The 25,498-nt window shown below is 41.1% G+C and overlaps 1 protein-coding gene across 3 annotated transcripts in view; it reads left to right on the top strand.

Moving 5' to 3' along the window:
• LOC142765421 (uncharacterized) overlaps nucleotides 1-25,498 on the top strand; it is a 40,889-nt gene that overhangs the window by 3,604 nt on the left and 11,787 nt on the right. For 2 of the 3 annotated variants that reach the window (XM_075866409.1, XM_075866408.1), the window contains exons 4-7: nucleotides 9,870-9,911; nucleotides 12,887-12,934; nucleotides 15,697-15,744; nucleotides 23,553-23,600. In XM_075866409.1, coding sequence (XP_075722524.1) covers nucleotides 9,870-9,911; nucleotides 12,887-12,934; nucleotides 15,697-15,744; nucleotides 23,553-23,600 — 186 coding nt within the window. The remainder of the gene's footprint in view (nucleotides 1-9,869; nucleotides 9,912-12,886; nucleotides 12,935-15,696; nucleotides 15,745-23,552; nucleotides 23,601-25,498) is intronic. The other variant, XM_075866410.1, reaches the window with a different exon arrangement.

Here is a 25,498-nt window from a genome sequence, read left to right as displayed (position 1 = left end):
AAACAGATATTTTCGGAGCCGATTATCAGCATAAATTTCAGGAATGTTTATGGGACTCAGATAGCAAAAAAACATTGTGAGACACCTTGATCACGAAAAATAGCGCAGCTTGCAACGATTTTGTCAAGATTGTGCCACAACAAAGAGCTCGGTGCCTAGATTGTCCACACTTTGCCATGCATTTACCCTCTCACGTCTCTTTCCAACCCCATGTTGTACTATATGCAATACAAGGTTACCAATTATCGCTTCAATCCTATATGCCATACTTGCTTTCTCGTGTAGCAGATCTCTCCCGCATTATTTAGGCAAATCTCATTACTAACTACATTGGCCCACGAAAAAATCAGAGAAAACTGGCGGCTAACAACGGCTAGGGGCCACAAGTTTCAGATTCCTTTGTTAACCCTGTGTACTGACTGCTTGGTAGGCCCTCAGTGCATGCTAGTCCATGATGATGATGTTGTTTTTATTACCTAAGCATGGCATATCTGAAGCTTAACTGCCGTCCTATGAAATGTAGTTCAAAATAGGTCACTATTAGATATATAATTCGAACCGCTAGCATAGCTTGTTGTTGATGATCATAATTTTATTACACATTTTACAACTCCGCCCTATATTTACTGGTTTTATAATGCATGTGCCAGTGTAAGCAAACCAAAAGTAATGATTGGAAACAGTGCTAAATGTGTAGGTAGTAAATGAAGCCAAGAAAAACGTCATTTCACTGAAGGAAGTCTTTTAACGTTATTTATTTATTTCATAGTACACCTAAAGGCCCCCGAAGGGGTATTACATAGGGGAACGAACACATGAAACAAATCTTTGTACGCCTATATTATGTAAAAACAAGATTATACAAAATAATGAAAGCGAGATAAATACAAAAAAGCAACAAAAACCAGATACTTTGGAAAAAAAGAAAATCAAGTAGAGATAGAATATTGAATACTGTAAACATAAATTAAGGGCACTAACGGATACAGTATACAAGGAAAAAAACCAAAACGTAGGCATAATCTTAACATACAAGATTTTGCAATTAATGCATAAATAATACAAATCAACCCTGTACAATGGCCGTGAAAAACATTAACACATGATAACAAGAAAATTAAACACTGATGTACATATGAAGAAGCATAATGTGAGTACGCGCGGTGAATATCTAGTCAAAAATGTTGAGTAAAAGTTCGTGAAACGTTGCGAAATCTGCTTGAGTGGCAATGTGGGATGGCAAGTTATTCCTTGACATATTGTTCGGGGAATGAAGGAATTAGCATAATGAACTGAGCGACAAGTTATAATTTTTATCTTGAAGATATGGCCTGCGCGTGGAAAGATGACTGTTGGTGTTTCAAAGATGCGGTGAAGGTATGGGTGGTGATAGAGTTTGCGGAGAAGCGAAAGGCGGGCAGTTCTACGGCGATGAAATAAGTCGTCAAGCTGAGCGCGAGTTTTTAGTGCTGAAATGCTAGTATAGGGTGAATATTCGGAAAAGATGAAACGGGCTGCGCGGTTTTGTAAAGATTCTATCTCTTGGGTTATGAACATTTGGGAGGAATCCCAGATAGCTGATGCGTATTTGATTTTAGGACGTAATAATGTGATGTATGCTAGTCTACGGAGATTATCTGGAGCATCCTTGAGGTTGCGTTTGAGTAGACCTAATGAGCAGTTAGGTGATGCCAACGTCAGGCGGATGTGATGATGCCACGTAAGGTCAGACTGTAAGTGAACACCTAGATAGTTATACGAAGTTGTAAGTTGAAATATGTTAATATTGATTACATGGGATGACAGAATGTGGTGCATGCGTCTTGTAAATGATAATAACAGTGTTTTAGCTGTATGAAGAGTCATGAACCATGTTGAAAATCATGTATTATTTGAGTTAAGATCAGCTTGAAGAATATCTTTGTCATTGTCACATGAAATTATTCGATAAATTACACAGTCATCCGCGAAAAGTCTGATGTGAGAGGACACGCCGTTAGGTAAGTCATTAATATAGAATAGGAAAAGTAAAGGGCCAAGAACGCTGCCCTGCAGGGCATCGCAGGTTACGTTGGTGAATGAAGAGATGCTGTTGTTCACAGATGTGTATTGTGTCTAGATGAGAGGAATTTGTTAATCAATTCAATAGCAGTTGTGTGTATATACAGGTTCATTAGTTTTACTATTAGTCGATGGTGAGGAACACGAACGAAAGCTTTCAAGAAATCAAGGAGGATGGCATCAACTTTAAATCCTAGGTTTAGATATGAATGAATGTGATGTAAAAAGCCGGCTAACTGCGTTTCGCATGAATAACCCCGACGAAAGCCATGTTGGTATTCAAAAATAACGTTGAGGTCTTCTAAGTAGGTAATGATTTCTGTGTATAATACGTGTTCAAGTAATTTGCAAATAGTACTTGTTAGAGAAATGGGGCGTAAGTTCAATGGGTGAGTGCGGTCCCCGGACATGCATATGGGTATGACTTTTGGTACTTTCCAGTCGCTCGGAATAAAGTTAGTAGATAGAGACTGCGAGAAGAGTGCACACAGTATAGGTGATAAGCTAGGAGACAAACTTTTGAACATTTTGTTATTATAGCCCTTGTGATCAGATGCCGAAGAAGTTGTATGTTTATTTGGTAAACAAGAAATTCCTGCCTCACTAATGATTACTTCAGGCATAGATACGTTGATGAGATTGACAGGGGAGGGCGATGATGTGGTGTCTTCATGTGTAAATACGGATGAAAATGCGTTATTAGGTAGATCCGCACACTCACAGTGGTGAACCATATCGCCGTGCTCAATAACAAGTGTTATGTCAGGGTATTTCTTCGGGTTTATTACACGCCAGAAACGCTGAGGATTTTTAGTGAGCATGGAATACAAGTCATGAGCAAAGAAATCTTGTTTCCATAATTTTAAGAGTGATTGGTGTTGCTTATCGCAGACCTTGTAACGGTGCCAGAAATCGGAGAGGCGGTCCTTGTCCGCTGAACGATAAAAACGCTTTTTCTTATCGTTAAAGCATTGAAGCTTTGTGGTAAACCAGGGTGTTGTTGGAGTGCAGGCTATTTTTGTTAGAGGAAAGAATCGATTGATTAGGTCAGTGAGAGTGGTTTTAAACATTAACCAGTAATGATCAGTAGTTTGAGATTGGTAATTATTAAGAAAATCTAAAGAAAAACATAAAGCTCAGAGTTTATGCTGTCGAAATCAGCTATATTATAGCATCGGATATATTTATCAGAGCACTGGTGTCTTGGAAGGGAAAGTGTAAGACTACCTGTTATGATGTCATGATCAGAAAGCCTATCTTGATGAGTTAGGTCAGAGCACACTTCCGGATGATTGGTTAAAAGAAGATCTAAAATATTGGCTGATGTAGCAGAAGATAGCGTGGAATGCGTGACAAGTTGTGTTAAAGAAAAATTGAGACATGGCTGCAAAAAAATACATGAGCCTCTGATAGGTAGGTTGTTGTGGAAAGGTTAGCTCAATAGTTATCGGGGAAATGAAAATCCCCAAAAATTAGAAGTACAGAATTAGAAAAACGAGTAGTAATATTTTTAAGAAGCCGTTGGAATTCCCGAGAAAACGTCTTGTCCATGTCAGGTGGTCGATAATTGGCACCAATGATTATCAGACCTGCTTTATGTTTGATTGAAACCCAAACACACTCTAAAAAAGTATCGAGGAGAAGACGTGCTTCGAAAAGATATTGTTGCACTGCTACCAAAACGCCACCACATATTCGATTTAACCTGTCACACCTAAAGAAGTTAAACGAAGTCCAACTATCCAGAATGCAGTTATCGGGTGCAGTATCGGTGAGCCACATTTCAGTTAGTATCACGTCGAGTGGACGAATAGTTCGCTCGAGAACATGACACGGGTCATTCTGTTGCTTGTTTTGACACTCGCGTCGCGCATTTAAGAACGTAGTCCCATATATAAACGTCATCATTTATAAACAACTTGTTGAACACGAGTCGCACACGATCACCGTCCTTGCGGATTGTTTTTGAAAATTGTAGAAGGTTGCGCCGCTTGTTTCGCACAGTTTCAGAGTAGTCACGTGATATGCTAAACGGTTCATCTTTTAGTTTGTAAGCAAAGCCAATTATTGCCTCAACTTCTTTGTCATTCAAAAACTTTGCAATAATTGGTCTCTTTTTATCGTCAGTAAAGCAGGCTAACCTGTGCGCTCTTGCTACTGAAAATATTTTCAAACCAAGTTTGTTTTCACAAAATTCCTGAACCAGGCGCTCAGACGTTTCCCACCTCTCATTCTGCTCAGAGTCAGAAAGCCCGTAAAACAGCAAGTTGCACCTGTGAAAGCGGTTCTCCAAATCATCAACCTTGTCTTCTATTTTAGAAATACTCGCTGGATGCGTTGTCAGAGAGTGCGCATTAGCATTTCCCGACAAAGATCCTGAAGTTATCTTACGCTCGAACTGATCGAATTGATTCTGCAATTCAGAAAGCCACTCTTTGCAGATAAGTGGAATTTTTCAGAAGTATCAGACTGAATTTTGCCTTCAAGTTCTGAGACACGCCGATTTAATTGTTCGAGTTCACACTTTAGGCTGATATGAATTTAGAGCATCTTGTTAACAGATTCTAGAATACCTATACTGCTCGAATCTAGTCTCTGAAGAGTATTGAATACAAAGTCAAGCTTTTCTTCTCGAGATTTAGTCATGGGGCCCGGGTTTGCCTTGACATCACCCCCCCCCCCCCCGCAGGAATAGGCGCCACAGATGCGTAACACAATCACAAAACGCTTTAATGAGTTGGGTGGCCACGACACCACTAATAAAAACACATCGTTGTCGCGAAAAGAATGGCGGAGGCATGAAATGTGAGCGTGGCATCCCCACAGTTTCGGTGTCGTGGCCCGAAGTACTGTCGAAGTGGGCGTCCTTAAGTACTGTGCTTTCTGTAGATAAGGTTCTATGTTGCCAGCCGGGTAACGCAGTCGTATCCAGAATAGGCGGTTGACATGGTGGTGGACTCGAAGATAGGCCGCGTGTCGAGCGTCGTAGTTTCAGCATGGTGTTCTCATTGAGCCCGGTATTTTCCGATAGATAATCCAGGCACTGCGGTACGACGGCCGACTGTAGGCCATAAGTCGCCAACAACACCACCTGCGGAACCACGAAAAGTGAGCGTGGCATCCCCACAGGGGCGGCGTCGTGGCCCGAAGTGCCGTCGAAGTGGGCGTCCTTAAGTACTGTGCTTTCTGTAGATAAGATTTCATGTTGCCAGCCGGGTAACGCCCTTGCACCTTGTCGCACATAGCCATCCAATAGACAACTTCACAAATTGGTTGAGGCTGCCTTGATAAAAGCCGGTCCCCATTCAACGCACCAAGACCTTGAATAGTGAAGCCCGTCGTGGACCATGACTAATGACACTGCCGACCAAACGCTTCCACGCGCACCGATAACACATCGAGGTGCCCCTCATGTCCATGACCCATTTTCTTCACTACCATGCATGTTATCGAGGGAGAGCACATGCTCGCAATTACCGAGAAATAAACTGATAGAAGCAGGGAAGCCGAGAAGCCCAGCTTTGTATCTTACGGATGTGAAAAGCCGGTATTGCGCTATCACGCATAACATTTTTTGACATTACCTGGCTCAAAGATTAAATTTGACGAGTTTGACCACCTTGCTGCCGTGAAGTTGCAAACAGAACGACGTTTACATAAACACCCTCAATTCAAAGAAGGGGAATTGATGAAGCTAGTGTCTTATTTCGACACTTTGTACACAATGAGCTCCATTGCGCGTATGTATTTACGGCAAGCCTCTACGACTGGGAGAACCCTTAGCCGCCTGATCCGGCACCAACCAGGGATTCCGAAGATTGAGTCAGACTTCGACATCTGAATGACCAGAACAGAGCCACGTGAGGGCAAAAGTGTTTAGATTGTAGGTGACCCTAAAAACATATTGTTAACTGCATGGCTACCTCTTTATGCAGCAACCAGGTATTCGCTATATTACAAGTTTGACCTGGTACGCGGCTGTAGATACTTTTTTCCGCTTATTTTGTTGTGAGGTTGAACCTACGGTGCCTAAAAGAGAGCCCCATTTTAAAAGCTCCTGGTTTTTTTCAAGTGGGCAAAGTAAACCTAAATAAAGTCATTACTCCGCAAAAAGATTGTCCGCCAGATTAAGAATATTGACCCGTTCGGAACGACACGTGGAGCTTACAATAACCTAATATATTACGAGCTGACAACCCTAATACATTTTGCTTAATACACACTTTCTTTGTGAAATCGTAAACTTTATATCTTTATTGCACCACTGTCATGCCTAGAGTGTTCTGTCATGAAACGTTCTACAAAAATAGAGAACTTTGGTACTTGCCATGTTTTTACACTATGTAGAGATAGCAAGCCTTGGCCTCCCATTTTCTCACAGCACTTCACGCACACAAAAGTAGCATCTTCTGCAACAAGAAACGACGTCACTCACATTTTTTCTCTCTGATTAAGTAGGAACATGCGTAACAAAAACATTTTGATAGTCTATGTAACATTTCACATGGTTTAGTATAGTGCAAACAGATTTCATCAAGTTAACTCTTGTTATGTTGCGTTGTATTAGCGTTATGAACCTGTATGTGCTCACGTAAATGTATATACGTGTGCTTTCTTATATTTTGAGGTATCACTTTAAAAATTGTCTAGGTACGGGGTATAATAATTTTTGGAAAATCTTTTTTTGAACATTCAAATGGGTGCTTTAAAAATTTAGTTGTGAAAATAATTTTGCATTAGTATGTTCTGTTCACGTTTTATATTGTACTTGAATGTTATGTGGCGGTAATCACCCCCTGTCACATGTGTGTATGGGTTACCAGGCCTTTTTCAAGCTTTTCTCATGGCTTTTAGTCTTGGCAACCTTCCAGTTCCTTTCTGGTGAATAGAAAATTTGAAATTAAAAATTAGATTCTACAGCACCTCTTCAGCAAATCATCCATTTTGTGCAAAACACATATATAGTTTTTCACAATTGCCTGGTGTCCACGTGAGATTCAAGTTATTTTCGTTTTTAGATTTCTTTCATAGCTCCTTTTTTTATGTCAATGCCTATGTCGATTTTTCTATCGAATGCTTGTTACTCTAGCTGTCCCAGCGTGCATTTTTCATTAAAATTGATGCCCGTAAATGTGTCAACGCTAATCCCAATCAATCCTAATGGACATCCTAATCTCCCCGTACTTCTGGGATGGTTCACTGGCGGTAGGGGTGCTCTGATAAGGAAATAAAGTGCAATTTTTAATGCCCGGCTAAGTTATATACAACGTAATGCTGCGCCTAATTGACTTCGTGGAGTAAAAGCATGCTTGAAATAGAAAAAAAAAGTGCACTCCAAGAACTGTATCGCTATATCTTAAGTCTGTTAGGCATGCTTCATTTGTGTTTTAGCTTAAGTATCGGCGAAGTATCTTCGTAAATCACATGTACATATATCATAGCATGTGTATTAGCGGAGTCCCACTTTCTGGACGATGCTGTATCAGTGCCGCGTACCAAAGAGCCCTCCCAGAGCATTTGATGTAAGGCGGCTAAGCTGCGTCATTTTGTACACGTGTAGATTAAATAAACCTCAGGTTAAAGGTTGAGGAGAAATACAGGGTTAGGGCACCTTTCTATTTGATGTAATCGCAATGTAAGTGGCTGCGCTATTTCTCTTCCTATGTGGAGGTGGAAAGATTTTTCAATCCATGCTTCATTTTGCAAGCACGTGTGCAGAGCACGCTAAGTTTTTTGCCTGACTTGGATGCCCTCCTTCTTCGTTGCGGGTGAAGTACATTCGTCGGGTCACTTGATATGCGTCGTCGCAAGCTTCAGGCGCCGTAAAATATTGAATAAAGGTGTCTTCGCCGGCAGCGTGGAGCAAAACTAAGGTTCTGTAACTAACAAAAGTTAAAAAACCTGGCCATTTCAGTAATATGTAGCGAACTTTTGGCTCATACCCACCCTGGGAATTCGCAAGCGTCGGGTAGATGCGTTTGGGCGCACAGTCGCATTTTGCAGAACGAAATAGTTATTTTCCTGCCTTTCTTCTTTCCCAGCGTGAACTCTCTTTGTTCAAGCACTTCTAGTAACTGTGGTACATATCAACTTTGGGGAATTGGCCAGTAGTTAATTGGTTTTATCACGAAATATAATGTTTAAATTACTGCGTGTTATATAATTCGAAAATTGCAGTTTACCTAGAAAATTGTGCTTGTCTAATATGCGTATTTATTAAAAACTTTCCTCTGTTGCCCACACTTCGTTTTCTTCTTTCTCAATTGAATAATCGAGACAAAGGAGAAGAAATGACACACAGTGAGCGCTCTCGCAAAGTTATTTCTTTTGTTGGTCATCAATTTTGAGCAGTCCTATGAAAGCATAAATAACCAATTTGTCCAGTCATCCACACACCAGACTGTATGTTCACCGTAGAATACTTGCGCGATAATTTGTCTGAAGACGAACACTCCTTTGTCACCTTCCATTGTTCTTAGATTTCCGTATGATACTCCTTCCCAAAAAAAAGGTTTGTCCTTTCGCTAAAGGCCATTTAGTGGTCTTACTAGGTGAGTGAAAAGCAAGGAATAGATGGAAAAACCACATAGCCGATGCAGAACGCGCAGCCTAGTGACAGCGAAAACTTGAAGAGCGGCCTTTAAGTCTCTTTTGGTACTGAAGACACTTTTACGCAACTCCTGCAAGCACATTTGAAGAGTACCCACTATGCCATAATTCATAATTTTTGTGTAGTAGGGAGGCACTCACTATGCCATCCTTCGTTTATGCTTTGATAAAGCATGGTACCAGATTCTCACTTACAAAAAATTTTGCGAAATTTTCTTATCCTGTAGCCCACTACGGTGATGAATTACGCCTGTACATTTTCTAATTGGTTGGAGTATTCCACGAATCTTCCGTTGAGCCGTTCGAATTGTGTGATGCCTGTCTATTTCTCTGCTATCTTAAAACACTTTATTACTCATATTACCGCTATTCTTTTCGCGAAACCAAGCCTTCCTAAGGCCAGATTGCAAATGAGTTTCAAGCACCAGTGTGGCTCTGAGATAGAATACTCGGGTGGCGCGCTGGAGACTTGAGCTCGTGTGCCATTGTGGTCTTGATGTGTTTTTCATGGCGTAGTTTTTTTTTCACTTCGCGCAATGGTAGTTACGTACACCAGTGGTTGCGGCTGTGGCGGACATATGCGGTGCACACGACACTACCTGTAATCTCATAACAGCTTACGCTGTAAAACGCTACGGGTAGTCATGAATTAGCGATAATAAATACAGTATAGCTTTGCACTTCAATAAAGCTGTGAAAATAGGGCAGCAAGTTTTTATACACAGTCACGGCTGATCCTCAAAGAAGTATGCATGCTTCTGCAAGAAGTGACTGGGAGAGAAAAAAAAGTCAACATGCACCCTCAGTTCATGTCGGTGTGTGACAGTGAGTATGGTAATATGCTCAATTCTAAAATCTAAATTAAATCAAGAAAGTTTGACTTGAGAGGGCACCTGAAGTATTTAAGTGCGGTAAGAAAAAAACAAGCCTACAGCATCTACAAAAAGGTTTATTGTAATTTTGCGTGATCAATTTACGTTAAAGGTATGCGTCGTACGAAAAATTCTCTATTTGTCCGCAAAGAGCAGTTCACTAAGCAAACTGATTGTACGTGGTTCTGTGTTCTGTAGTAATTTTTTTATCCTTGCAATTGTTGTTTTTGTCGTTCTACCATACACATCTTCTGAGACTAATGATAATTTGTGGTTACTAATTCGTGTGTTGCAGTTTTTTTTATAATTGTGGTACAATCGTTTCAGCCTCAATGGCCGGCAAGTCCTAACTCGGGTAGATCAGATTCGGTAAGTGGTTAGCTCTAATAGATGCTCTATGTGTTGTCACGTCTAGGTATGTTGTTTCATAATGGCCCACGTGCCTAACGTCTACTTTAACAGGATCCAGCTTAGTCCACGAGAACCCGTTGACGCATCTTATCGCATGCTACTCCACTGCGTTTGAAAACTTAGTGATTGCTTCAGACAATTCTGTTGAGGTTGCCTGCATAGCAACAATAACTGTGTTTACAATAGAGCTTACACAAGTTGCAGTGATTAAGTGATGGATAAACGAGTGTATAGAAAAGCCGAGACATTTTAAAGCAAATGAAGCGCAGGCCAATGTCTGAGGTCGGCGTTACTTTTATAGAACAGTGTTCCTTTCTGTTTGTCTCTTAGATTTACTGAGGCTAAGTACAGCGAATTCGGAAGTTCTATTTTTACCGCCTTCACTATCACACCTTTCGTAGTCAAACCCAAATGACAGTAATGATACCCGATAAAAAACGAGAACCGAGTACGAGACGAGATGAATGTATTGAATGTGACAATACAATGTGGTTCTCTTCATATATACGAATACGAATACCACACAATATGAAGTGATCAGAACAAAAAAACTTTTCAAACGAACGTTGATGGCTTTCGTGAAGAAAGAACATAACTGAATACCAGGTATGATGATCTAATTTGAACTGACAGTCTTCAGGTCCACACTTACCTTATGGCAGCAGGTAAGTCATAGCAGCTAGTATATTTGCGGAAATTGGCATGACAACTGTAATAAAGAGTACGCCGTATAAAACGAATGTAAATAAAACAATATCTTCTGTGGTAGGAGCTTAAAGAAGCAACAATGACGCATTAGAATTCAACTAACCGAGTGCGTAATTTGATGTTCGCACGTTTAGATCCTCATGACGAGAACTCGATTAGCACTTATTCACACCAGGGCTCCGGGCTATCCTGCGCGTTCATCTGCCTAATATCATGTCGTCGAATGGCTTCACCCATACATACTCACGTATATCAAGCTCATGTGCATTATGAAACAGCCAAAGGGCGCGAAAAGTGTCAGTTCAAGCAGGAGGAGATAGGCTGCAGTGTAATTTATTATACCCATTCATGACATCACGCATGCGAAACCATGTAAATTATATCTATGCATAATATACTATTCCAACGAAGAAAAAAGGGAAGTAGGAATGACAAGGAAGCACAGGAGAAAGCGAAAGTATAAATCATTGCATAACTGAGGATACTACCTCATAGTATGTAGAAAAAAAAGCACATATTTAAAGTTCCTTTTTTATTTGTTACTATAATAATGAAATCTAAGAGACAACCATGCCAACTAAAGTACAGGGAATATTACTATAAATTACTTTCACCTAAATAATAGTTCACTGGACTTCTGAATGAAATTCATTGTCGGCGGAATGTCCTCATAGATCGTCATCTGATACGACACCGTTTCACAATGTTCAGTGTCAGGTGCAACGGGATGGTGATAGGCTAATCACCGAATTCTGTTAAGTTGTGCATTGTCTGATATTGTAGATGATATTCTGATTCGAGGAGCAGGTTACCACTGGTAGTTTTTTTTTGGCTTTGTAGCCCGCGCCTGTTGTTTCCATGATACACTTTGATACAAGGAAAGGTTGATACATCTCTAGCTTTGTTTTCTTTACTCTGGCACTTAATAATGTGACAATTGGAAAAGTTGTCTATCTTTGTGGGCACTACTTCAAAGATTGCGTTGGTTCACCACCGCTTCGAGGGGCGATCAGTTTGGAAGGGGTTAGGTGATCCCCCGAATTATGCTATTAATTCAGCAGCCATGCCAACCGCTCACCAGGGAGCCTAAGAATGGGGTGCCACGAGACGCGGTGAAATTGTAGGAGCCAGCTGAAATGCATGCTATGACCTAATACATCTACCCAAAACTGCCAAAGCTAAGACTATACAACTTTTGCCACAAAGAAACATGGAAGTAAAACGAAGTGCGTAGATGACGAGAAAGATCGAAAGAGCCAACGACAAAGGTGAAGAGAGGGATGGAGACAGGAAAAGGCGACGGCTGATTCAACCTGCACTCTACGTAAAGCCGAGGCAAAAGAGGTGTGTTACATCCGTCGGGTGCCAGTCAAATTACCCGCAATGGCTTATTCTACAGGATCTCGTTTGCTCCAGACCCGACTCAGCCACGTTCGGTGAGGCGTTGGAAGAAGACGAAACACCCTTCCCCCGTCAGATCGAATCCGTGGTGATACTTCAATTTTAATGCATTTTAGCAGCCACACTCTTAAAGCTCCAGGCAAAATGCTGATCTTCCGCAAAAATCCTTCCTGCTGTTTCTCATCACGTGCCGTGACTTTTCAGCTGCGCCAACCCCCGGACACAATCCGCATAGCCGCGTTCGAGTGACAAAAGGCCCGTGCTTCTACCGTGGATGTTTCAGCCAGCTTGACGCTTCAGTTCTAGCACAGGAGTATCAAGCTTCTTTCATCGTGTGTGACAAGATGCGCTTCTACTCTACTGTGTCCACGCCAGGGAAATATTTTGGATAAGCCAAGAAGCATATAGCAGTAACTCCATGGGATAAAGCAATTTCGCTGTTTTTTTTATTTAAACCAAGAGTGTAAAAATGAAAAGCTACAATATGCGAGACAAAAAAAAACGATCCAAGATTCTGTACTCCAAACAAATATATACAGCTGCAGAAATCATACATACAAATAGGTATTCATTATTTCTTACAACCTAATTTTATTTTCGCCTCTAATACTACATTACAGCTTGAAAATTGGTCACTTCACTCTAAGGATTCTTGGCCTATGTGACTGTGCAATTTAATTGGTTCTTCCATTGCGCTGCGGTTTTTTAACATTATAGAGTTACTAGCTCTTCATCGAAAAAGATGTCTGTCAACACACACTGACTTGAAATCACCTGCTTGTGTATATTCTTCAGTCCTGATTGTCGTGCCGTGGTCTTTGCAGCCATTGCTCCGTGACACATTGCGGATGTTGGCGGCTCGTCCAGGTGAGGTAAGTGCTCTGATAAAATGATCTGTGGGTTATATCTGATGTTCAAAAGATTGGCTTTATACAAAACCGTCGTAGCGTTTTTCAGCTAATGAGGTATCCGGTATTACTGATTGATTGATATGTGGGGTTTAACGTCCCAAAACCACCATATGATTATGAGAGACGCCGTAGTGGAGGGCTCCGGAAATTTCGACCACCTGGGGTTCTTTAACGTGCACCCAAATCTGAGTACACGGGCCTACAACATTTCCGCCACCTTCGGAAATGCAGCCGCCGCAGCCGGGATGCGAACCCGCGACGTGCGGGTCAGCAGCCGAGTACCTTAGCCACTAGACCACCGCGGCGGGGCTATCATTATTACTAACACACTAAGTCATGCGGCCCATGAACCTCTCGCTTACAGCCCGCGTTATGCGCACGTTTGTTCTATACCTTTTTACATTGTCTCGATAAGTATGTTCGTGAGCTACACATAAATGACAGATCTAAAACATTCTTTTTGTGAGGAACGCTCTTCGGTGATCACGGTTGAAATATTATCTTGGAAAAATGCTGTGTTTCAGAGTAATCCCGCAGGTCGCAGTCGTATTGAAGATCAGCCTCAACATGTTGTTGAAGCTCTGGCGCAAGACATTCTTCAGAAACAACTCGTACTAAAATGGCAAAAACAACCCTTCTTCTCGCTTTAGGTCTTAACAGGAATAAACTGTGTCATTGGGGCCTTTGAACTGGGTTAAGCTTGAGACCCCTAAAGAGGAAGGAATGAAAAGCTGGTGCACAGGGAGGGTACCACTGCATCGCAAATAAAATGTCCATTTTCTTCCTTGGATGCCTACAGGCTGCATGTATGGATTGCAAGCAGGCACTTGCTTGGCAGCCAATAGATAGCGCATAATTACTTCGCAGTTCGTACATCTTTCAGTTTGATCGCAACTGCATAGTTGTTAAGACAACGGTTTGGCTATAGGAATTCTTATATCACTGCCTGTTGCTACAAGTGGTGCTAATAGATACCGTGGTATTGTTGAATTTTCGTACAGACACGTTCTCATTTTCATGAATGGCAGGCTGTAGTGGATAATTCTTCATGTAGGACTGAATATATTACTGAGAATTGTTTCATGCACAGCACGAGTATTGCAGTGTGATAACGGCATAGTAGAGAAAGCTTCGCAGGTGGAGAGGTGTTTGTGGTGCTAGAATACAGAACTCAAGGGGGCGGGTTTGAATTTTGCAGTAGGGGCCGCTCAGTGGCAACAAAATGGTAGGTGCTCCTTATTAAATATTTATACGCACATTAAGCACAAACAGGGAAATCATTTCTGGGCACCTTGTCTACTGCACCCACAGTTATCTTACGGCTATCTTTAGGATGTCAAACTCTAACACTTATGGTAATAGGCATCTAAAGTTGGAAGATTATGGAAGAAACAATGCCAACGTCAACTTGCCGAATTATATATTAGAACCTGCAACCATAACAACACAAAGAGAAACACTTTTCAGTTGACCCTACCCCTTGCCTTTACATAATGCAGTGCTTCAGTACTATTTAGTAATGCCTAAAGAACTTATGGCTTAACGAGTCGCAATGTAAGTGAAGCCCAACGATAGTGCCAATGAATGCAGCTTTCGGTACACGATATTTGCGAAGCTGGTTCAAAAGTAAAAATATCTTAAGTTTTGCAACTGCGTAGAACTGCGTAGTAGACAAACATTAAAAAGTTAATTAGACATGTATAGCAAGTGTGAGCAGTTTGGGTAATGAAAATGACACAGAAGGGAGACGCTCAAACTTCAGAACACCTTAGTTGTAGTGTTTCCTTTTGTGTTTTGTGTGTTTAGAACAATCGAACGTGCAATATTGCTGTAAAAACTTGTCACGCTTCACAAACACTTCACATCCTAATGGAGGCGTTTTTCTGAATTCTTGTTTCTTCGATAAGGGTAACCGTGCGGAAAATTCAACCTGAATGCACGCTAACCACCCACATAACTCGCATTTGTTGTGGATACACTGTGTTTGACCTCATGCTTTTTTGTAAAATAGAACGTAAGCAGATGTTATCAGGCATTTGAAATTTTATAATAAATCAAGGCCACACTTAAAACAGGTGACTATTGCTGTTTTATTAGCGCAACGACATAGTAGAAATCACTGCTGACACTGAAGAAATTCCTATGGGCTCCCTCAACGCATATTTTAAAAACTCTCTCAAAAGAACTTTGGCTCTTCACATTCATTGTTAAATTTAAGGCAAGGAAAATAAGTTTCACCAGAGGTTCACTATATTCGCTCTAGGAGCAATGACTTTTGGCTTCAGTGTTTCTATTCTTGTATTCTAAACGACAAAACAATGTAGCCAGATATTACCGGCAATCAAGACACATAGGAATCTATGGAAGGCCAACTAGTTTCGCTGATGCACATCAGAAAAATTCAAACTTTGGAGTGATTCAACAACAAGGTGTAGCGCTCAATTCACAAATCTAAACATTTCTTTCATTTTTCACCAATTATAAAATAAAGTGTTCAAATAGAATTGCGCTCTAAATATCATAAAACTAAGTTTAGTTAGCTAGTCTAGGTATATCAGTGGAAAGCTATGTTCGTGCAGCCCATGCAAAGCGCCTATAATACAGCATTGTGAAACAGACAATTACAGCTGGTTAATTGGAGGAAAGAATGCTAACGTCAACACATAGTTTTATGCACTCACGTCCAGGGTTCATTGTGGATTTTGATTGTCTCCATGTTTCAGCCTGGGTCAGAAGACAATCCCGGAACTATCGTGCCTGGTCCAACTCAGGCAAGTGTTGTTCTTTTGAAAATCACAGCTACAAAAATCTGCGGGATTCATGCAGCATTGTCTTTCTTGTAGCAGAAGGCATCTTCAGACGAGTACAATAATTATTTATGGCAGTCTTTACAGAAAACAACACAATTAGCTTTTTCTCCAATGGTGATAGCCGTTCAAGGCAATTGGGTGAATTTAAGCCATTCCTTCGAATATTCTACAGTCACTTTATAGTCTATAGTCATGGAAACTTATAGTCATTGAATATTCTATAGTCATGAAAACGCGGCAACTGGTAATCAATGCGGAGCGAAGCAATCAGCCTAACTTCGCCGTTATCAACCGTCCGTTTAGACACTTCGCTCCGAGACCACTTGTCCACGCTCGGTAATTCTTCTTCCCCACAGCGAGAAGTTGTGAAAGTGAATAGTAGATGTATAGTTTGGTGTTTTGCTTTAGGTGTCACCAGATAAATTGGCCAGATTCGCAACAAGCTTAATTTGCCACAGCAATTGTCATGCTGGTGCTTATGCAGATTTGTTAAATGCGAAGCATTTTTTCTGAAATTAGGCGACTTTGAGCGTATCTATCTATCTATCTATCTATCTATCTATCTATCTATCTATCTATCTATCTATCTATCTATCTATCTATCTATCTATCTATCTATCTATCTATCTATCTATCTATCTATCTATCTATCTGCCTGTCTATCTATCTATCTATCTATCTATCTATCTATCTATCTATCTATCTATCTATCTATCTATCTATCTATCTATCTAGCCACCTACGACTTCTAGCTCTTCTGGCCGTTTCAATAATGAGATCGATACCTAAACGCATATGACATAACATGAATGTATGATGAGCAAAGGTGACAAGTAATCATAACGAGAAAATCATAACATGCAGTCATGAGTGTCATGATTTACATTTCATGAACTTGCTGCTGTTGTGGTGGTATGACACGCCGAAATACATTAATAATGGCATGCGTGTCATGCAAAAACATGACTACATGCCACGCTCATGAAGCGCTCGCGATAGTTTCACTAACTTCATGTATACCAAATTCAGTATTATGTCACATGAATGGAAGACAAAGTTACGTGACTGCAGCAAACATGATAATCATGAGATACGTGTCTTGTAACAACCTGACTGCATGCCACGCTCATGATGCCCTCGCAGCAATTTTGCTTGCTTCATATATACGAAATGGGATATTACGACACGCCAATGGATGACAAGGTTATGTGACTGGTGCAAACATGGTAATCATGAGATGCATGTCGTCTAAAACTTGACTGCATACCGCGATCATGATGCGCTCGTGGCCGTTTCGCTTGCTTCACATATATAAAAATTTGGTATTAAATGACGCGAACGGACGAAGAAGGCATATGACTGGTTGAAACCTTCTTATCATGACATGCATGTCTTGTAATAACAAGACCACGATCATGATGCGCTCGTTGCCCTTTTGCTTCGCTTGAGAAATTTTGCTCATGCATGATGTGAATGGACCACGAACAAAAATGTCGAGTGTAAACATGATAAATATTAGATGGAAGTCACGTACGCCATAATTTAAATGCCGGCTACTGCTGGCGCTCAAAATGCAAACGACAGTGGGGCTGTCGTTACGTGACTCAAACAGCATACTTGCATCGTATCTAGATGGCCGAGTGCGCAGAACATTTCTATTTGTGTTTACTGTGTACTAACTCCACGTGCCTTAAAAGGTTATAATGACTTTACTAAAGTGATATATCTACCTCCCTCACTCGTGCTTCGCATATCACCGATTCACATCAAGCGTAAGATCTGCCAATTTATTTTCATTGCCTTGCACTTGCAAAGCCTAACGCAACGACGTCTTTTCGCCGCGGTTTGCGTCATACCTTGTGAGTTATTGAATATTCCAGCACCATAAATTAAATTGTCACCAGTGGGGACGTTATACCTTACTTCGATCTAAATCTCCACTTACCGCTGTACCACTGTCTTGACTTTAATGAAGAACCAGTGGAGTCAATCTCGCCCTTTGTGTCATTACACCGAAAACAGCGTCATGTTTTTTTTTTATTTTTCGGCTGTTTCTTCAGCCCCTCACTGTAAGTCCTCTGCCCGAATATATGGAAATCACTCTTCAAAAAACGCCATCAAATAAAGGCAACGACAAACTTTTCCAAGAGACAGTATGCAAATATAACAAGCCCCAGCATACGTCTACATTTCACGGCTGACACAGTGCATGACGTTGACAAAAATTTATTGAAAATGGAAAATAAAGAAAGAAGTAAACACCGTCTCCGGGTATCGACATGTTAATGTTTTTTTTTGTGTTGCCACTGCGCAAGCAACTTAGACCGTCTACACGACTAACGCGTGAGCGCAGAAGCCATTAACAACTGCGCTTACGATAATGAATGAATAAGTATTGAAATAGTTTCATTCTTCTATACTGGCTAAGCTAATTCGTAGATTTCTCAATGCTGCAACCAGCTTACAAATTAGACTACAGAAACTTGCGTCGCTATAGGTTGCGATGGTATCTTGCACAGGGGAGCACGTAGGTGGAATGCAAGAAGTTGAACCACGTGAATGAACGACTTTCTATCTAGTACTGGCATGTTTGTCTTCAAATTATGTTGAAAACTTTTGGGTCACAGTGCCATTGCCACATACTATCAGCAAGTGTGAATACGTAGTTCTGGGCTTGGCAAAACATATTTAGGTAACTTCCAGTAATGTACTTTGGCCATTTGTTTGGAATTCTATTTTGTTAGAAAGAACTGATGATTGGCCAGCCTACAATTTCCACTTTCCTTTTCCAGCTATCATTTTCGAAGCCCTCGAGAAGTGCGCTCTGAAAGACTAATTACAGATGTGAACTTTTGGCTGGAACACAGGTGTTTGATGGCTGTCTCTCAGACGACATTGTCGCTCCAGAGCAAGATCGTAGGTCATCCCTGCTTAAACGACACTAGCTTTTGGAGGCTAGTCTAGATTGATTGATCGATATGCGGGGTTTAACCACCCAAACCACCATATGATGATTAGAGACGCCGTAGTGGAGGACTCCCGAAAAATCGACCACCACTGGTTCTTTAACGTGCACCCAAATTTAGCGCACAGCCCTAAAACATTTCCGCCTACATCGGAAATGCAGCCGCCGCAGCTGAAATTCGAGCCCGTGATCTGCGGGTCAGCAGCCGAGTACCTTATCCACTAGATTATCACAGCGGGGATGGAAGCTTATCTAGTACCTTTGGTTGAATCAGTGTTGCCGAATGTAACTATGTCCTAGTGTTTTGACTCTCGTTTTTTTTCGTGGTTTTTTTAGACTCTAGGTGCAGCCTAGTCACCCCGACGAACAAAGTTTCTACCTAGAGGGCTTTCCAGTGTGATATGCCTTCAGATAATAAACTCCATAAATTTCTTGAACGTAGGGAGTTTCGCTTTAGGAGCTTTCTTGACAAGCTTATATGCTCGCGCCTTGTCCAATGGCGGCGGCCTTGTTACATTGGCTAGAATAGGGAAGTTTGATGAACACGCCGACTAGTGCGGAACGCTTTGAGACGAAACCGGCAAGTGGCGCAGGTACACGTTTGCACATTACCCAAGGCTGCAATGTACTGCGTAGAGACAGGAATCAACCACGCGCGCGCGCTGGCAACGCAAAGCATTTAAAATGTGATTTGTTGCTTGTGCATGGCCTCAATAGGCAACCGAGCCATTATGGTAATTAGCTTCTAGAATTACAGGATGGCTACGCGGTTGCGCGACGGAACTAAAATATTGACAGCGTGCCAAAAGTGAGCGTGTGACGTCATGAAACATTTTATCAATGTCAAATGGTAGAACAGTGGAATGGTAAACTCATTTTTGAGGCATTGCTTGCAACAACTTCCATAGCGAACCATCAGTTCTTCATGCACTAATCTGTAATTTAATCCCCATTATTTGTAATGTCCATGGCTCGCTATAGCTACTTCTGCTAACACCATAAAGTTTCATACAATAATACCTATGGCTAACGCATAATGAATCTCAGAGGTGAACATCACAAGCGGTATCGGCATGAAAAGGTTTTTTTTTTTGCACACTGGTCATACAACACGTTTTCGAGTAATGACTCACTTGTTTTCATCCCTAACAATTGGTCGCGCGTCTTTTATATAAACAAAAAGTTTTATAGTTCACAAGCGCACCACAGAACATCGTTTCCCTTGGCTAGGTGACGTACCTGAGCATCAGGTACTTTCTTTTTTCATTGGAAGATGCTCGCTTTTTGTAGAGTGCCTTTGTGTAAAAACGCAAACGGGTGGGCAGAAAAAACGGGAGGGCAGAAAAAAAAAACACGGTGCTGCGCACAACAAGGTTCAAGCCTTGTTGTGCGCAGCAACGTGTGACATCTTTTTTTTTTTTTTGCAAGCAGAAAACAAGCTTTTCTTTGAAGCTGTCACTGTGAAACTTGTTGTAGCTAAACAACTTTGAAAAAGTGATTTCAAGGGTGTCTACAAATGGGAAGAGCTTCCTCGAAAGTCCTACCCATAGGCGTCCACACGAGGGGGCAGGGGGGGGGGGAGCCCCTTTTGTAGTCACCCAGCTTGGAAGGGGGCGCTAAATCTGCTCTACACAATAAGTAGTGATGGGGTGCTCTTTTAGTCACCCAGAAGGGGGTGCAAAATCTGCCTCATACACTGATTCAACAGAGAGGAGGGTGCTGCAATGAACCTTTTTTCCGTCTCCCCGCCCCCCTGAACTAGAATCCTGCACACGCCTATCCCTTTTGAAGCGGACAATTTCTCGCCCTTTACAGTGTGCTCGAAGTGCAGTACCTTTAGTAGAAGTACAGCTCACAAACAGCTGAGTTTTCTTATCGCAGCTTGTCAGCGCGGGGCTGACACCACCGCGCTAACAGAGCTTTGTTCTTTGGAGCGCCGAAGAACGCAAGCTTTATCTTAGATGACTAGCAGCTTGTAGTGCAACCCGAAACAAAGCAACGACTTTGTTTTCGCGCCATGCGACTGCATGCACAAGCAGTGGCGTCAGAGTGCCACCGAAAAAAAAAGAGAAAAACGAGGACGAACGCGCTTGACGAAAGTGTCGGAAACGCGCAAACAACGTATAAACGACTGCGCGTGCCCCCCCCCCCCCCCCGTGGCTGCTGCGCAGCTGCTTCAGTGCGCTTCGTAGGTGCCTTTTGCCACTTATCACACTTCTTCGATGACTTCAGAAATGCTTTCAGCACGTGCGCTTCTTTTCGTTTTGCCGAGAGCTCGCGCAGTAAAAATCTTTGTTACCACTTGGTCACCTTAACACTTCAAAACCAAGGTAGCAACTTGGCCGGTCACCGCCAAGCCTCTGCGGTGATATCACGGGAAGCCTAAGCGAAGAGAGCTAATAGTCGAGCAAACCCAGAGCTCCCGACCAGTGAAGCATTGGTGAAGATGGCGCCATAAATAAGACCTTGTGGTCAGAAGTCTTGAGACAGAGGTAAAACGAAAGTGTTGGAAATAGAAGGCCAAAGAAGTGCTGGCGTGGGATGCCGCAGCAAAGTGCCAAAAGCGGTCGCTAATTGACGAAGCTAGGCGGTGGAGACACGTGCATTTAGCGCTACTTCCTGCACCATACGTTCGACCACAGCTGCAAGGAATGCGACCGCTTGTGGTGCGACAACATGACCATAATTTGTGAGCACCAGAATGAGTAAAACGAATCCTGCGCTAACGACGTCACACTCCTCCAACGAGAGCTCTTTGTCCCTGCAATGTCATTGGCCTCGCCACCAGACTACAATGAGTACAAACTTTGCACCTCGTGTGGAGGCGCTGTGGTAGCGGCAAAAATTTCTACGATGAATGTTACGCACACGTACCGATTTTCTCTGAAGCCCCCTAACCCTACCGGTCGCAATCTTTCCAAAAGTTGTTTTATGCTTTTTCATTCACCAAATAAAAAAATAACGTTCATTCTTCACTTTTTTGCAAACTCAGTAGTTATTCCTTGATGACCATACGTCCTTTCGAAGAGATATAATGGACACACATCTGAAATTTCAGCAAGGTATCAATTCTGTTTTTAAAAGATCTTATACGGTATCAGGGCAATGGTCACGTCACGAATGTGTTTTAACATCGATGCTCCAAAAGCATTGTATTATGCATTCATACAGAGTCATCCCATTTATTGCATTACATCACGGGGTAAGTTATATTCAGTGCAAATTTGGTTGTTGAAGGTGTTGCAAAAACAAGCAATGTGACTCATAAATTTCCCTTCACGTCAGACGCCATTTTGTCAGATTTTTTGCCCCCCCTCCGCGTGAGGTAATACCCTTTTACCAAATGTACGTTTAAAATGTGTGTGTTTTGTTTCTATTTCTAGTTGTCAACTGCACCCACACTATTGATATATTTTCTACTGCCTTGTTGAATTATTTCAATAAAACTAGATTCGAGGTCACTAATACCCTGTTATTACCAATATTTCGACTAATATAGAAAAATGAGCATTGTTTTTTACATCCATTTCATTATAGAATTTTTATCACACGTTATGAGAGGCTTAATTCACATTCTTTCTTTTAGGACATAATCGAAAAAAATGACTAATGAATGTATAACTCTTTATTTTGATATTTTTTTATATTTTTCTTTGTTTAAAAATTCCCGAAATGTTCTTGCGACCTGCTCTTTTGGTATTCGTATTCTAGTTTTCTTTTTGTATTAACACAGGAGGTCCCGCCTGCGGTTTACTACATTGGGACCTCCTCCTGCATACTTACATTCAATATACTACATTTCTGACGCTAATAAAGAAAGATTGATTTATCGATTGATTGAAGCCATACCGCTCGTTAACAAGTCTTCCTAGAGAAAGGGTCCCCTCAGGAAGCACCCATGAGTACCTGGCTTGAACAACTCGAAAAGTCAATAATAAACGAATACCTTAAAATAAATATTGACCCGAGCTTCATCGTGCTAGAAGAGAGATAATGGGAAGGTAAACAATATCGAGATAGGAATTGAAGACCTTGACGATTTTCCACAGGCTGCCACTACACTCAACGTAATGGGAATCCCTTGCCGTCATAATTTGCTGATGATAAAGTAGTTAATATTAAACGCAAACAAACATTATCGAGGGACGCTTTTTCTTGTTTTTGTAACAAAACAAGACTGCTGCATTCATAATGTACATATATCTCAAAGTGTATACGGCACATTCATAAGTAAAATTATTACTGGGTGTATAATACGTGTATAAGGACGTTGTCGCGTCTATAAGTCATGGTGGCTGTGTACAGAAGATTCGCAGGTTGGCGGTTTTCTGAAGTACAAAGCAACTTCTCCATGACATGCATGCATGCTGCCTATACGCTTTGTCACAATTTCAAGAAATTTCTAATAAGACATTATTGTTCTTGAGAAGTAATTTGACTCTACACATTCTTACATGTAATAGATTCTAACGTCTTGAAAGGTCAAGTGATTTGGTTTTACTGTAGGTGATGGTCATTTTTCTTCTAATCTTGACAAGCTTTTCTCTGTTGCGGAATACTTTAATCCGCACAAAAACAAGTGTGTACAGCATTGCGTGGAACTCACAAAGTCACTCACTTTATTACTCTGTAGCGGTGTAAAGTTTAATTAGTGTAACCTCAGCGGAAATTTGGCTGAGAACGACGTAATGAACAGCTCAATTGCAAACGCTACACTATAAGTACGTTTTTTAAATGGCAATGTATTGTAGTATGTGCCTGCTTCTATTTACTTTCACTAATCGTCATACCATCCTCATTTCAGAAATGGTTGGCTGCAGCATTCCACGGTGGCTTGATTCCTATTGAAAGGGCAAGTCCTTATTCGCTGAATTTGTACAATCACAAATTGATGTTCAGAATAATACTATTTTACTCGTTTGTCCTGTTTAAACATTCATTTAACATCGTGCCAGCTGTTATAAATGAGCACTTACGTAGGCACAGATTCGGACAATAGACTACCAAAGGGGTATAAGAAGGACCCTGTAGAAAAACTCTCCCATTTATATATATATATACATATATATATATATATATATATATATATATATATATATATATATATATATATATATATATATATATATACATATATATATATATGTGTGTGTGTGTGTTTGTGTGTGTGTATACATATATAAATATATATAAATAAAAGTGTATACTTAAGGACGACCTGTTTTTCGTGTTTGACAGAATAATATTGGGATCTAACAGACAATGATGCGAAGGAAAGTATATAGGAAAGTTATTACACCGAATTGTAACGTAGGTGTGAAGACAAAAAAGTGGGTGAAAAGATAACTTGCCGTGAGGAGGAACCGCACCTTCGACCTTAGAATAACGCCTTCGATGCTCTACCACTGAGCTACATGGTGGCTATTCCCCCCCCCCCTCCCTCCACACATTTATTGGTATATATTTTGAATTAGACGTGGGAGTATCAGTCAGCACCACCTGTAGCCAAGGCGGCGAGTGTGGCACACTCTTTATGAGCCCGTTTGGCGTCACATAGCACGTGAAGTTATTATGACCTGGCAGCTGACCAATAGTCCCTCATGTACTACCTAAATGCACCATGTCTGCCAGTCTATCACAACTTCTTATTGGGACTTCTCTGGACGAAAGCAGTCATAATTTTCAATGATTGCTTATGAAGCCAGCACAGACTTTCGTTTCTCAGATATTTTTAATAATATAGGATGTGCGCAATAGTGAACACTACTGGCGAAAGGCGAATTGAATGTAAAAACGTCGGCCACTGGCACACTCTTGTGAGACAAAAAAGGTTAAAGGCTGAATGCACTCAAATTAGAAAGTTAAGCTGCATGGAGCAAGCGCGAATTTTCCTGACACTTCAAATCTCATAATCTCACAGTGTCTTACAAACACTTTAAGCGGAGATTTCGTAAGCTACCGATCATGACAGGGACAGTGGTATAGTCCACAGTAAACGTGGCAACTGGGAGCGTACGAAATATAATCCCCGTGAAGTTGTCCTTAAAAGTGCGCCGTTCACTTGTATGATCGCGTATGCTATTTTCAAATGAATAAGGCTGCCTTTATTGCAGACTTGTTGGGGCGAGCCATGTCAGAAATGAAAATTAGATCTTTTTTAAATGTCACTCTTCAATTCAAGTTGGTGCCTGATTTTTATGCTGCCTGAAGTTGAATATGTGACCATGGTTGAGACTTGCAGCAACATAAATGTTTCGCTGCTTAGCAGCATGGTTCTTTATAATTAAAAATAAAAGTGTTAAAACACTTTTGTCGCAAGAAATAAAAACAAAAATTGATATTACAACTAATTTCTTGAAATGAAACGCTTCACTTGTACCTTTTTTCCCGACGGGGAGAGGATTTTAATATTTTCTGGCATTGCACAGATTTGCTCCTCATGCTACTGCAGCAGGATTCAAATTTTTTTCTTCATTTCATCACATTCGTAAGCCTTGCTCAAGTTTCATCATTTACTCATTCCGCAACTACAGATAGCAAATTTTGTATTAATAGCCAATATATAGTAAAAGTTGCATTTGTATAGGCTGCATCCTTGGGTGCATATGGTTCCATCTCTCTCTCAACTGGAAACTCCAAATCCTTCTTAGCAAGTATGCAACGTGGTCTCGGATACCATCGTACATATTTGTCATTGTGGTAACTGCCCATACACAGTACTACTCGATGACCATAGTGGTATTGAATATA

The sequence above is a fragment of the Rhipicephalus microplus genome, chromosome 6 (genome assembly GCF_043290135.1).
Source record: "Rhipicephalus microplus isolate Deutch F79 chromosome 6, USDA_Rmic, whole genome shotgun sequence".
Classification (NCBI taxonomy): Eukaryota; Metazoa; Arthropoda; class Arachnida; order Ixodida; family Ixodidae; genus Rhipicephalus; species Rhipicephalus microplus.
The sequence above is the reverse complement of the archived record's forward strand: the minus strand, read 5'-3'. Positions and strand labels throughout refer to the sequence as shown.